A 14,324-nucleotide genomic window follows, 5' to 3' on the forward strand; every position below is an offset into this window, starting at 1 on the left:
TCTGCATAATAATTTTTTATTGATTAAAGCCCATGCAGAACTCCCTCCTCTTTCCTCCTTTTATCTTAAATGCACTCAACCAAACCAGAGCCTTATTAGTCGTCTAGGACTCTCACCTTGTCATATTGAAGATTAAAGGAAGAAAGTGCACTACACAAAAATCAGAACCTCACACAGAAACACATGGTGGTGCTGTCCGGCTTTCATCTTCTCAACTTTTATCAGTGGCTTATAAAAGCTTTGGTGTGAGACGAAAGCATTGCTCGGTCAGCCTCATTTGGTCTACTTAATGTTTTCAACCAAAGTGCTGTTCAGTCACAGTCATTGATATTTGATCAAACGAAAATTTGGCTTTTAAGACTAGGCTGTGTGTGTTTTGTTTTCTTTACACTTATATCTGGCTTTGTGTTGATGCTGAGAGAAAGTAAAGCATTACTATTACGTATTCCGATTACAGTCAAATGTTATTCTGCAAACTAAAAAGGCTTAACCCTAATATAATAGCTCTACCAAACACAATGGTGCAAGAACAAAGAAAGCAACAATAGCATAGAAATCATACATAATACATACAGTGCTCAACATATACGAGCATGCCCCAACATACTGTATTTGTTAGAAAATCTCAGCATTATTCTCTCAGGATTAATATTTTGTATGACATGCTATCCTACAAATACAAAGTAGCCGCACAAATGCGGCCATTTACACGGGTGGTAAACACCATAGAAAATGGATAGATTATGGAAATCTGTTTCAAATCCAACTCTCGAATCTCTTCCCCCTTTAGGAGCTTACCAGGGAGGAGGTGCTCGGACCATATATAATCCATCCCGCTAAAGAAGGCATGGATTTCCCTCAGCAGGATGGCCAGCTGACCTTTGACCCGGGTCACCGCAACACATCTGTAGACATTTATCTAACCCCCGACCTGCCGTCGCCATTCCCTCGGCCTAAGCGCTTCCAAGTGGAGCTGTTCAATGCTACAGGGGGCACCAGAGTGCACACTGACTTTGGCCTGGCAAATGTGACACTTGTGTCTAATGTTGCTAGTGCGGCTATATGGGCCTTCGTTGGGAAGTTGCATCAACCGCCCGACCAGGCAACACTGAACCAGGTGTTACGAGGGCTCATTAATAGGACCGCCTCCGTGCTGTCCCGAGAGCATATGACGGCTGTGTTAGAAGCTCTGGGGAAGGTGAGACCAGTGATACCTACCCACTGTGCCGTGGCAGAGATCATCGGTTTTACCACAGGAAATGATCAAATTTCACCTAACACTATAAAGCCTGAACCATGGAATATATGAGAGAAAATTCGGATTATTTGTAAATAGAGTATTTATTGGTCCTTTTGAACAAACAAACAACTTCCACATATGGACTTTGATTTGTGTCATATTTGATACATCCGGTCACAGTGCTTTAAAAATTGTACATTTATAACTGTCAAAAATATTATAATTTATATTTATAATAGCGGCACGGTGGCTGACTGGTTAGCACGTCCGCCTCCCAGTGCAAAGGTTGTGAGATCAAGTCCGGGCTTCGGCCTTCCTGGGTGGAGTTTGCATGTTCTCCCCGTGCTTGCGTGGGTTTTCTCCGGGTACTCCGGTTTCCTCCCACATTCCAAAAACATGCATGGCAGGTGAATTGGACACTCCAAATTGTCCATAGGTGTGATTGTGAGTATGGTTGTTCGTCTCTGTGTGCCCTGCGATTGGCTGGCAACCAGTACAGGGTGTACCCCGCCTACTGCCCGAAGCCAGCTGGGATAGGCTCCAGCAACCCTGTGACCCTTGTGAGGACAAGCGGTACAGAAAATGGATGGATGGATTTATATTTATAATAACTTTTCTTTTTCAATTGGGGCGATCATGCAATGTCGCTGGAAAAGCCATCAGATGGGTGATACTGCCCTCTATTGGATTTTGCGTGCAATGCATGTGTCAGATCATATACGTCAGGGTTTTAATGGGAGAAAAAATATTATGCTCATGAAATAAAGGGCTCAAAATGTATTGTATTGAATATGATACATTTGGCTTTATAAGGATAATTGCCCCCCCCCACCCCCCAAAAAATACATTTTACAGTCTGTGATGTGATGCATCTCTGTTTTTCTGAATTAGGTGCTTGCAGTGTCCGACAGAGCATCTATGCACGAAAGCAGCCGCAATTTGACCTATGACCTTCTGTGTGCGTTGGCCAACCCAAATCGGGCCGACACACGGGGCTTCAGCCACCTAGCTGAAGTTTCGGAACGCTTCGCATTCTCCATCATGACACGTAATCATTGTGATATGTGAGTATACTTTAAGACTATATATATATAATATCATATTCTAACTAATAATTCACTAATAATTGACATGACCTGTGTTGTTTGCCTGTTTGGATGCAAGAACCCCAAAACTACCACCACAATTCAGTACAGATAGCTCTTGTTTTGATTTTAAATGTGGAATTGTGATTGTACAAGGGAGTATCTACTGTAGTCAAATCTACAGTGAAGACAAAATGAGAGAGAGACTTACAGTATTAGCAAGTTGAAATAGCAGTCAGTGTTAGCTCTCAAAACCTTCCAGCTTCTGTTGGAGAGCAAAAATAAAAGGCAGGAAAGGCCTCCCAGAACAGCTGAAAATGTTCTGCTGATAATCAGATGCACTTTTGATGGTGCCAATTGTGTACTGACTCCCATTTGAATGTGAAACAATCACATTCCAGTGTTAAGAGGGTGTGCACACTTGTGCAACCACATTAAAATAAAATAAGGGTGTGTAGACTTTTTATACCCACTGCACACATCCTTATCTACTCTGATGGGATGGATTTAGTGTGTAACTGTTAATTAATTATTTATTTATTTATTCCCTGCCTTAAAATATGTTATGCTCTTCAAATAACGCGTCTCTTTGTGTGTTTTCTCCAGAAGGGGCATCATGTTGGACACATGTGCACACGTGTCAATCTCTGCCCTCCAGTGGTATCCCACGCAAATCAATGGCTACAAATTCCGGGGTCATAACGCAGATTTCTTCCAGCTTCCTGACACTTTGCTGGCAGTGCCGGCTGTCTCCACCCCCGACTGCAGCAACCTCAGCCGTATTCAGCTGACAGAGTTTAGAAATGACCTCTGGTTCATCACCAATGATACAACCAATGCTCTCAATGGAAAGGTAGGGATTGAAAATGTCTGTTGGGTTTTAAACAGCAGGTGGCAGTATTTGCCCATTTAACAAATGGCAATAATCTCCTCTGTTCGTGTGTAGGTTTTCTCTGCCAGCCTACAGGACAGAGAGTCAAGACCGCTTAGCGATGGTATAGAGGTGACATATCGTATCCATACTTCTGGTCAGCCACTTAAACAAGGACGTTCTATGTGCCTTCTCTGGAACCAGACCACTGCAAGGTAGCCCACCACAAACTGGATAGTTGATCCCTTGGGATTAAAAGTACATACCAAAACGGGCCCCTCTTTTATTTTTAGTGTTATGCTCACTAAAACATTTTTTCCTATTAGTCAAATAGCACAGATTTTATTTTGATTTTAGGATATGTATATTTGAGATGCAAATGAAAGATGGCCATAAAGTAGGGGTTGAACAACTAAACTTTAGTAAAGTCGACTCATCGACTAGTCCACAAATCTGTTCAGCCCATAGCGTAGAAAAATCGTAAGGTAAATTGGAGTGCACGACTTGACTGCAACCAGCAGAAGGCTGGACTTTTTTACAAGAAGTAATCGATAAAGTGACCATTCATTTTCCCCAAAGCTCAACAAGGCAATTTAATAACAAGCTCATCTTTAGTCCAAATACTCTGTCAAGCTGGTGTCGTGTACTTCCCTTTTTCTGTCATCCTCACATATTTGGCCAAGGTCAACATGTTAAGTGTGCTCACTGCAAGTTGTACAGTGCCTGAGGACGCTCTGCGTTTCTCTGCAACTCCCACTCACCTTCAATTTAATGAGGACATTCTACACTGGGGCTTAGAGGTTTGGCAGGTTCGGCTTTACTGGAACAGCTCCCTGTGCAATGTTATTGCAATCATCACACTGCTGAGAGATTGGATCGAGAGTCATGGCCAGGGAACGGACACAAAACCCTCACAGAAACAACTGACCTTAGTTATACCTGCTATTTTAAATCAACTGAATTGCAATGCTCAAATACCTGCGACCTAGTTTTGTCATTTTGTTGGTTTCATGTCTGTCTTCTGTATGGTCTAGCTGGTCATCGGATGGTCAGTATTGCAGAGTTGTGAAAGAGAGCGGGAGCTACGTGGAGTGCGCCTGCTCCCACTTGTCGATCTACGCGGCCTATGCGGAGTTTGCCCCCCTTGCATCATATAACCAGGCCTTCTATGCCTCCGGGTTCATCTGCATCTCAGGTATGCCAATTCACAGCAGCAATGACTCATCATATTTATTTATATCTCATTAGATGGCCATGGTAGATCAATTCAGATTTTTTTTCCCGCCCAGAATTTCAGACAGATAAAGAAATGTATTTTCACTATTTGAGTCAATTGGGGATCAATGGAACTGTCCATACACACACACACTCTAAAAACAGTTGGGTCAAAAATGGACCGATCCTCTACTTGGGTCAAATTGACCCAACTTTAAGTCAAGAAATGGGTCTTTTAGTGTAAAACAACTCATGAATATTGGTCAGATCCTTTACTTGGGTCAATTTGGGTCATTTTGTATAAAACAACCCAGCAAGTTGGGTCAAATTGACCCATAAAGTGGATCGTTCCATTTTTGATCCAAAATGTGAGTGCAGAATCAGAATGGTTCATTGTCACCATAAAACAGGACACAGTCTGCAAACTTAAATACAAATACAAACAAATATGAATGTGATACACATTTAACTTTTTTTCTTTTTTTTTACTAGTTAAGCCTTCCCAATAAATCTATCCTATAGTCTGGACTCGTACCAAAAATATTTGTCTACCACTGAACCCTGAATCCATTCAAATGGGTTATCAATTGTGCTTTTGTCGAAAAACACGTCATAGCCCAAAAAATTAAAAATCCAATTTGATCTAAATGGTTAATGAAGTGTCTCCACTATATGTTGTTCAGAGCGTTTTACTAACTCTTATATTCACTTATTTTTCTTTTTTTTTTTAAACATATCGGATTGTACCAAGACTGTATGCGGGCGCCGCGCTAACGCCGCCTTGACAACCTATAGAAAGGTTTTCCTTTTTAGTTTAAAATTAACTTACTTTAACCTCCAGGATCCCTCACTGTACACAGGCCAATGACCCCTGGGGCGTTTTTTCACTTTTGGTAAAGTTGTAAATCCATCCGTGTGGTGTCTGTAACTTGTACTACTAGCTAGTTAGCGCGCTAAGCTCACCTAGGACATCACAGCCAAATGATGTATTTACATTATTGTCATCACTGAAAAAAACTCTCTCTTCAAACTTTCTTTCTAGTTTGACACTAAATATGCTCTTGGTTAGTCTACCTGTCACATATTTAAATTTCTTAACAAGTGTGTGTTCTATTTTTCTTTCCAGCCTTTGCATTGGCCATTATTGCGCACGTCCTTTGCTCCCGTTTCCCGATGTTTGCTGCCAAATTGCTAGTTCACATGATGGTGAGCTGTCTCGGAACACAGGTAATGCAAATTTCCTATGCAGCATGGCACTACACACCTAAAAAAATCTTAAATCTTTCTGGCACCATTTCCTGTGTTATTTGAAGGGCATTTTAGGCAGCATTAATATTCTCCTTGTATACAGACAGTACATACACACAGTACATCTGCTTAGCCACCACACATCTTTGTAAATATTCATGGTTGTACAAAAGGAAAGATAATCAGATGTCACCGGTTTGCGTCGTTTGCGGGCTCCAGTGTCCTGACAACGAAACCATGCCCCCCGCACCCTTGCCCATTAAAAACGCAATCTGTCACATGAGCAGTGAGCAAGATATGCGGTCTCTGTTTTGTCTCCATGCTGTGCGTATGTGTGTATGTGTGTGTGACAAGTGCGGGACTGGTAAATTTCCACAGGTAGCCCCTTCTCTTTGGTTGACAAACATCAGTCTTGAGTCGTTGGGGGCTACGCACCTTGGGCTCAACCCGTTTATGGCCCGGAAAGAGCCCCTGGACCTAAATGGGTTTGGAATGGAAAATTCCATCCTGTTGTGTTTCGATGTTAATGTATGTTGAGGCCTCCTTCTTGGAAGTGATGACTTTGTGCTATTGTTCAGTTTTTTTTTCCTTTTGTGTTCTGGTCTCATGCCAATAGAATTGCAGACTGTGGATCCTAAGGTCTAACTAATTTACGTTTAAGAGTGTTTGTCTGCTGCTGGGAATCATGGGTTCAGGTGTAACACTTGGTGGCTGATCAGCCATGGACGGCGCTGCTAGATAGCAAAAAAGCGGAGCAATCAAAGGGACTGGAAGTCCATAAGTTTATTAATAAGAAAAAGTAGTTTTTTTGGCGCTACCACGCGTCACGATTACGGCATCAAGTACAATGATAGCCAAATAAAAAAGTGCTGCATAGGCATAACAAAAACAAGGAGGCGCCCCCTTGTGGCACGGTGCCATCCTGCGGATTGTTACACAGTGCAAGGACATGCCAAATTAAGATCCTTTGATGTCATTATCGTCACTCATTTTCTTCAACCATAATTTGGCCACATTGTTGGACAACCCAAAATATACATATTTATTAACATCCTATTATGATGTAAAAAAGTCCACCAATCTCACATCTCTGACCCAATAAATGTAATTAGCACTATGAGAGATGTCCTGTGGTGTCTCACCATCTATTTGCACCGTTTGGACTAGAGCCAATCACTACTAATGGAGTGGGCTATTCATCTGCAGCGGCGGGGCTGATGCCGCTGGAAAATGAAAGTTTCTGCTTTGATTTATGTCTCAGAGTACAGTTGTCAAAGGAAGACCAAAACGATGAGACTTTGAGAGAGGATAGAGCGGGTGAATGAAAATGAAAAGTTGGAGTTGAGGTTATGTCAGTGTTTACTGCTGCAGTATGTATGCATTGTCAACGTGTGATGCACGACATTCTTTAGATTCATAGCTTGCATTGTCACAACAGCCCAACAGGTCGAAACAGATCTGTTTTCTGTCGAAAAAGGATGACACGGACAAATAATTTGCGGACAAATAATACAAATTATTTGTCCCATGCCAGCCTTCACATCAGAGATATTAGTGCGATGAAACCGCCAACTTGGTCCAGCACTTTGTCTCTGTGCTCAGCAAGACAACTGAAAATTGTCTGAGAGGAATGGAAATTTACCCAAAGCATGTGTGAGGTGTCGTTCTGTGTGTGTGTGTGTGCGCGTTAGAGAGCTTTTACTTTCAGCTTACAATAATTAGGAGAGAAATGCAGACATAATACAACCACAAATAGTTTGTCAACAGTAATTTACAATTGCACATGAGTTTGTACATAATAGTCCCTTCCAAAAGTATTAGAACGACAAAGTCAATTCCTTTGTTTTTGTTGAATACTGAAGACATTTATCTTTCAGAGAAAAAAACTAATATGAGACAAAAGTTCAGAATTCCAGCTTTCATTCAATTGTATTTACATCTGGATGTGTTAAACAACTCAGGACAGAAGTTGGAGCAAATATTATTCAATAAATTTAAGATGAATAACTTTTAACATTTGGTGGTGCAACCCTTATTTGCTACAACAGTATCAGACGGATGGGTGGTTCTTTGGGTGGTTGTTTGGATGGCTGGGCGAGAAGACAGATGGATGTTTGGCTGGGTGGGTAGATGGATGGACGGACGGACGGACGGATGGCTGGACAGACGGAAGGTTGATTATTTCGGTGGGTGGGTGGATGGATGGATGGACGGATGGGTGGTTGTTTGGATAGATGGATGGATGGACGGCTGGACGGCTGGACGGACGGAAGGGTGGTTATTTGGGTGGATGGATGGGAGGGTGGATGGATGGATGGATGGCTAGACGGATGAATGGTTGTTTGGGTGGGTCGATGGATGGATGGACGGATGGGTGGGTGGGTGGTTGTTTGGATGGATGGATGGATAGATGGATTTGATTTGTATTTCAAGGCACAACTGAATTGATTAGACCAAATAACACGGCCATTTTTTATGGATGTAGTGATTAATTCACTATTTATTATATGCTTGTACACTGTATATCTGATTTGCAAAAATGAGAATTTCATGTCTGTCATTGGCATATGCAGTAAGTAACTTACTGTTTACTTAAGTGGCATGTGGGATCTGGTTGGCCAACCAGGCCACACACGTTGTGTTAGCATTAGCATTCTAGTCACAATTGTGCGCAGTGCTTGTCCAAACTTCAAACTCAAAACATTCACTGGCTTTGCTTCGTTACCCTTTGGCCGTGATTTTTAGTCAGCTTTTGGATGTTCACTTTCAGTAAATATTTCCCCGCATTTACCGAACAAGGTTACAAGTTCTTGTTGAATAAAAGCTAAAGCCAATGAAAGCACAATTTAACGTCCAATGTGTTGTGATAACACAGCCCCCGCCCCGACACATCTCATGCAGCCATTCAGACACAGTAAAGTGCCCACTGTTGTCCTTTATCTGAGTGAGTGAGTGTTTAGGTAACTCTTGTTCTGGTGAGAGGATTTCCTGTTAGCTCCGGGCTCAGCTCCAGCATTCAGAGCTTTGCTTCTCAGCCCGTAAACACATACGTGACAAACTCTCCTCCACACGCAACCCTCTCCCGTCCGCCTCCTTTCCCGTATTTCAACAGAGTGAACAAGCGCTTGTGGCGACTGGTGGGATTCCCAAAAGTGTCTGTGTATAAGCGGGTTGAGTCTAGATTTACATGTATAGTCAGCCGACTCTCCAGGGAAGGGGGGGGGGGGGGTCTTGTGTAGAAAGATCAACACAATGTAAATAGGACTTTTTCCTGAGGAAGTTTACCTGTTCCCAACATGACCAATCAATCATCAAATCAAAAAACAATGAGATTTGTGTGTTTGACGTCAGAGAATATTCCCTATCCTATTTTTGCTCTTTTTCCCCTCAAGCGTTTGGGAAAAAAAGTGTTTTATTGACGTGTGTGAGGGAGAGAGAGAAAGAGACTAATGCAAGTTGTGTAATTAGCTCTAAGGGATGGAAACAACTGGGTGAGTGTCTTTGAGAGAAAACCGCAGTCAGGACTTGTTTTCGGTTGAGGAGGAGTATAATTCTTGCCTTTCGTGTTGCTGTTGTCTCAATCACGAGACATTCAACTGACCTGATGCAGATCACAACCATGTAAATCACGGCTGATGTCCTCCTTGTGCTGGCCTCCTTATATCTTTCTCCTTGGATTTGCTATGAATATTATCAGGCACCAAAATACGGTCTCTCTCTGGTACTCTCACACCATTTATCCCTGTGGAAGCGACAGGGCACATCCTGTGTTACTCATCAGTTTCACCAATGATGATCTTCCCTAATCTAATTACAGACAGTCCAGTGCCCCACTTTATGTTTTATTATCTTTACCAGAGGCCTTATCAAGGATCCCTGCGGAACTCCTTGTAAACAAACATGACTTTGTTTGAATGTGACCTTACATGGAAAACCCAAATCATTACATGACCACCAAAGTGGAACATCCAAAAGTGGTGCAATTTGGAGTTCAAACAAAATCGCTAATGCTAAATGCTAACTTGGTTGACAGTTCAACAGCACTGAACAAGTAAACCGATGCAGTACATTACCCCCCTCCCCCCAAAAAAGACTCGATAATTTTAAAGAAAGACCTAAAAATCCCAATATAGTATTTTTCCTTAATTTTTTTAAATGAAATTAATGGCAATTTTCTATTCCTCTCATTTCTAATTTCTAGTTCCTGTATTGGCCACTAGAGGGTGGCCAATACTGGTATCAGCCATCCGTCACTAGTAACGATACCTTAACCCATTCAGACACACATTTTTCCTGCTGAGTAAATTTTATTTATTCATTTATTTTATTTATTTTTACTGATTTTGACTCTCACATAAAAACAACATGGAAAAAGATTTTGGGTTTATCTCATGTTTTTATTTGTTATAGTGGACGCCAAGATAGTATGCCTGTAACGTGTTGTAAATTTACCAAGCTGATATGTAACATTTTTAACATGAACATCATGCAAATCAATTTGCAATTGCGATTGGTTCGCTAGGATCTAATCGTGAACCAGAAGACATGAAGTTAGCCCATGGATGTTCATTGCATCTGCCATAAATTTAAAAAAAAACAGCAAGGTTCGAATAATCACAATAGTTCTGAGTACAATTAAATTTAACAACTGATGGACATGGTCCCTATTCTGCCTCTGGAATGAGTCTGTTCTAATGCTAAAGTGCAAATGCAAATGGGTTCCATGTCATTGTCTGTGCTGCAAGTGACCCTTTTTGGACTCACATTTTTGCCAAATGTCTGTTGACCAAACAGCTGGTGACCTCAAAATCACTTCCATGAACTTTCCTCTATTTCCAGAAAAAGCACAATATAAACAGTAACAGGAGGCCACGGCAACCTCTCACCTTCGGCCTGGTTCTACTGTTAGCCACCTACCTTGTCTGGTAGCTGCTATATAGCTTAGCACATTGAGTATGCACGGATGCTTGCGCTATCGACACCTTTTGCACGGCTTATTGTATCATGCAGAACATAATACTGCGACAACTGTTCATTTTGGAAAAAAACGTGGTGCAACCTTAGCTGCGCAAAGTCGACTCGTTTGTATTAGCATTTACAACAATTCTGATTGTAGTGTCCCTCCTTTTTCTCCGTATACGTGCAATACTTCATGCAGGGGGATGAACCTTTTACCTGATTCAGATTTGTCAAAGAGCAAACAGGACTGCTGACACTACAGAGGATAAACAAAAGTGGGGACCGACAGAACTCTTTAGTAGCAATCTATTTTTGGAGTTTGACCGCTTGTCTTGGCTGCACTGTGCATGTCAAATGAACTTTGCCGGTTTGGAGGACATTTGTTTACCCGTTGAGCTCATTGGCGCTTCAGAAGGATACACGCGGCGGCCGTTTCACAAGATTGCCTGACAACATGGGAGAACACGAGATTAGAGACAATAATGGCTGCTGCAGCTATCTTAATTTCCTGAATTGAGTCGCCTAACTTCCTTAGGGAATCAGGATGTCTTCAACAGAGGAAGGATACAGCCGGTGGTTTAATCAACTGTAATAACATCTATTTTAAGCACTTTTGTTTTCTAAAATCAAGGTTATTCAATCATAAATCTGCTGTGAAAAACCACAGCTTCAACATACGTTACGCAAACTGCACATCCTGCCAATTGTTTGTAAAACAGCAAAATAGCACAAAACATAAAAAGAACAAGACACATGCTTGTGCTGGCATCCATGCATGCACAAACAGATAGAATGCGCAGATGGCACTGAGCGTTAATACCCTCATTTCCCAACCAAACAAACCATCAACAAAGAGATCAGAGTTGACCTCAAGCTGCTGCAGCATCTACATCAACCAGTAAGGGGCAGTCCAGCTCCACAAACTGGATCAAGTTCAAGCCTAGAACGAAAGAAGTCTCTGATACTCCCTTGTGCTACTTCCCAAACGTGTGCTTCTTATGACTGGCAAACACCAAGAGGCCGTTGTTTCAAAATCTGTCTGTCTATAATTACTGGAAATAATTATTTGTGGGGACTCATTCATGCTCTAAACAGAATCGAAGGCAAATGGAGTACAAAAGTATGATCAAATCCTACGGGAGGCATTACAGAAGGAATTCTCTACACGGCAGGAATAACATGAACGAAACACATTATTCAAACTGTTAACAAATCAGTCACTTTGAGAGCCGTCAATCAAACTTTGGCTATGTTGGGTGCGCGAAGCTTCTTTAGAAGGTCAGCGTGCTGGTTTGTCTTGAACCAATTGGCTCGATAATCATTGTGCTTTTGGGCTGTTGTTCTTCCACTAAAAATGGGCCTTTAGTCACCAAATCAATAAAACAACTGCCCTGGAAGAAAACAAGTTTTTGAATGGCTGTTACAAAAAGTACAAGGAAATTCGACTCAAATGCAACAAAAGAGGCAAAAGAAATGTTCAATAATCAAACAAGGTATAAGCTTTGGAGTTAGTAGCTAGAACAAGGAAGGCTGGAACGTGACGAAAACGTACTACCAACTTGAGACGAGCCAGAGTGAGTCACAAGGTTAAAATACACGAGGTAATCAGGATAATGACGCGCAGGTGCAATCGGGAACAGGTGGGCACAAGACGAGAAAGAGAAAGAAATCTTTCTAACTTCCTGTTGGTTTTATTTCCTTTCATAGCTTTTAGTATGTTCTAAGAAGTCTTTCCAGTTTTGTGAGATGTTTAACAATCAAAAATAGTTGCATTACATTTAGCTGTTTTGTCTCTGAAACCACAACAAACGCTATAAGATGGCCACGCGATGACTGTAGAGATGCTATTTTACGAATTGTGGTGCACATATAGTCCTATAAGTGCATATGTACATTTTGTTGGCCTTGAGAAGCTAATCTGACCGTTTTTCATTGTGTGTCTACGTGCGTCTTCCATCCCAAAGGCTTCTCTGTCTGGTCTCCAGACACAAAAAGGGACTTTCCTTGAAAGTAACTCTTTTTGAATGGGAAGCAGAAGGAGATGTGTGAATATTGGAATGTAGCTAAATGACTTCTTGGTTTAGTCATGAGAAAATAATTCACTCTCATCCTCATGCATGTGAACTGATCACGGCATATTATGAACCTTAAGGGGGGAAACAATCTGGATCTGCACCGTTAACAACTCATTCACTGCCAGCTCAGGTGAAATTGATCTTTTATTCATTTTTTTCATTCGTTTTTCATTTATTTCAGGCAACAACAAAAAAAACAATTCACATTGTAGTTTCATTACATGAACAATATATGTGAAAAATATTTGACGTCTATATCCGTCAATGGCAGTTAAAAGAGCTAACTGGGGGCGCACCAAAATTCACAAGGTAATAAATTCCTTTGTTCATTCCACAAACTTTGAAGGAAATTGGTCAACTAATTTCCGTCATTATAATCCTGCTAACAAGAAAGCAAACTGATTTGAACCACTGCTGACTTGCAGCCATATAACAAGTTATCATGCTGAGAAACCTTTATTCGAATGTAAAAAAAAATAATAATAATTGTAAAATAATATATATGTTTTTTTTATCAGGACATCTTTAACTTATTATAAGTTAAAATGCTGAATAAACTGACCGTGACTTAACAATGTTTTTGGAATTTGAACCAAGTAGTGCCTGTGTAGATTGACTTAGCATGATGGAGGTTACTTGACACAGTATCTAGTTACACTATAAACTTGTTTACATGTTGAAGCGCTACAGCCGCCTCAACACTATCAACGTCTACTCCTTTATTCTTGGAATCTCCTTCCTAGAATAGTCCCCTGTCGTGTTTTTCGCTGTTTCACACTTAGACACGCTATATTGTGTTGCTGTGCGTAGATACCATGTTGTGGTTGTTTGGATGGGAAACACACCAAAGGGTTGCGGGTGTTTATTTGCCAACAGTTGGCTCAGCGAGTAAACCTCGGCCTGAGGTTCTACCCCAAACACCGATGAACTTTACTTCTACCGTGTGGTCTCAGTGAACTGGAATTGCAACTCAAAAAACAAACGGCTTATCTTGTTGTGGCTATGCAGCGAGGCTTGAAATATGCAACACAAGCGGCTGATATTTGAGATCCGACACTTGCTCCAAGGCAGGTTTGAGCTATTCTTTTCATTGGGATTGAGCACGTAACTCCCGTCGACGTCACCTTTTTTTCGATTTTAACAACCTCACCTGTCGAACCCTTACACCCATCTACACACATACGCTGGCCTACTAACCCAGCTATCAGCCAGCCCCGCGTGACCTGCTTCGTGCAAGTGGCTGTCCTGTGCGATTCAGCACATGAACCGCACGTCCTCCACGACTGACAAATTTGCAGCACGTGAGCAGACTGGCGATGCTCGCAGTACAGTACGGGGCAGTAGCGCGAGGAGCGGGGGGGAAAATGGCACTCGTGATATGAATAATGCTAAGGAAGTTGTCGTCACTTTTCAACTAAATGAGTGTTATTTCAGTCAATACTTCACTTGACTTGACATTACTTTCACATAATTTCTCGTGCAACTGTTTCAAACGAATCGCGCGCAGACAGGAACAAGCAATTTCGACTAATGGCCGGACATTGCGAGAGCCAAGCACGTCCTCATCCCATACTTTTGTTTTTGCTTTGCTGTATTTCATTGTGAACAAAGGCAAACAGCCAGGGTGCAGG

General features: G+C 41.6%; 1 protein-coding gene across 2 annotated transcripts in view; it reads left to right on the plus strand.

The window, feature by feature from the left end:
* The window catches only part of adgrv1 (adhesion G protein-coupled receptor V1), a 107,653-nt gene that overhangs the window by 60,512 nt on the left and 32,817 nt on the right, over nucleotides 1-14,324 (plus strand). For both annotated transcript variants that reach the window (XM_086076012.1, XM_086076013.1), the window contains 6 exons: nucleotides 791-1,198; nucleotides 2,132-2,304; nucleotides 2,932-3,178; nucleotides 3,272-3,411; nucleotides 4,231-4,391; nucleotides 5,538-5,638. In XM_086076012.1, coding sequence (XP_085932138.1) covers nucleotides 791-1,198; nucleotides 2,132-2,304; nucleotides 2,932-3,178; nucleotides 3,272-3,411; nucleotides 4,231-4,391; nucleotides 5,538-5,638 — 1,230 coding nt within the window. The remainder of the gene's footprint in view (nucleotides 1-790; nucleotides 1,199-2,131; nucleotides 2,305-2,931; nucleotides 3,179-3,271; nucleotides 3,412-4,230; nucleotides 4,392-5,537; nucleotides 5,639-14,324) is intronic.

This window comes from Leptonotus elevatus, chromosome 5, assembly GCF_054856555.1.
Source record: "Leptonotus elevatus isolate MCC_2025b chromosome 5, RoL_Lele_1.0, whole genome shotgun sequence".
Taxonomy (NCBI): Eukaryota; Metazoa; Chordata; class Actinopteri; order Syngnathiformes; family Syngnathidae; genus Leptonotus; species Leptonotus elevatus.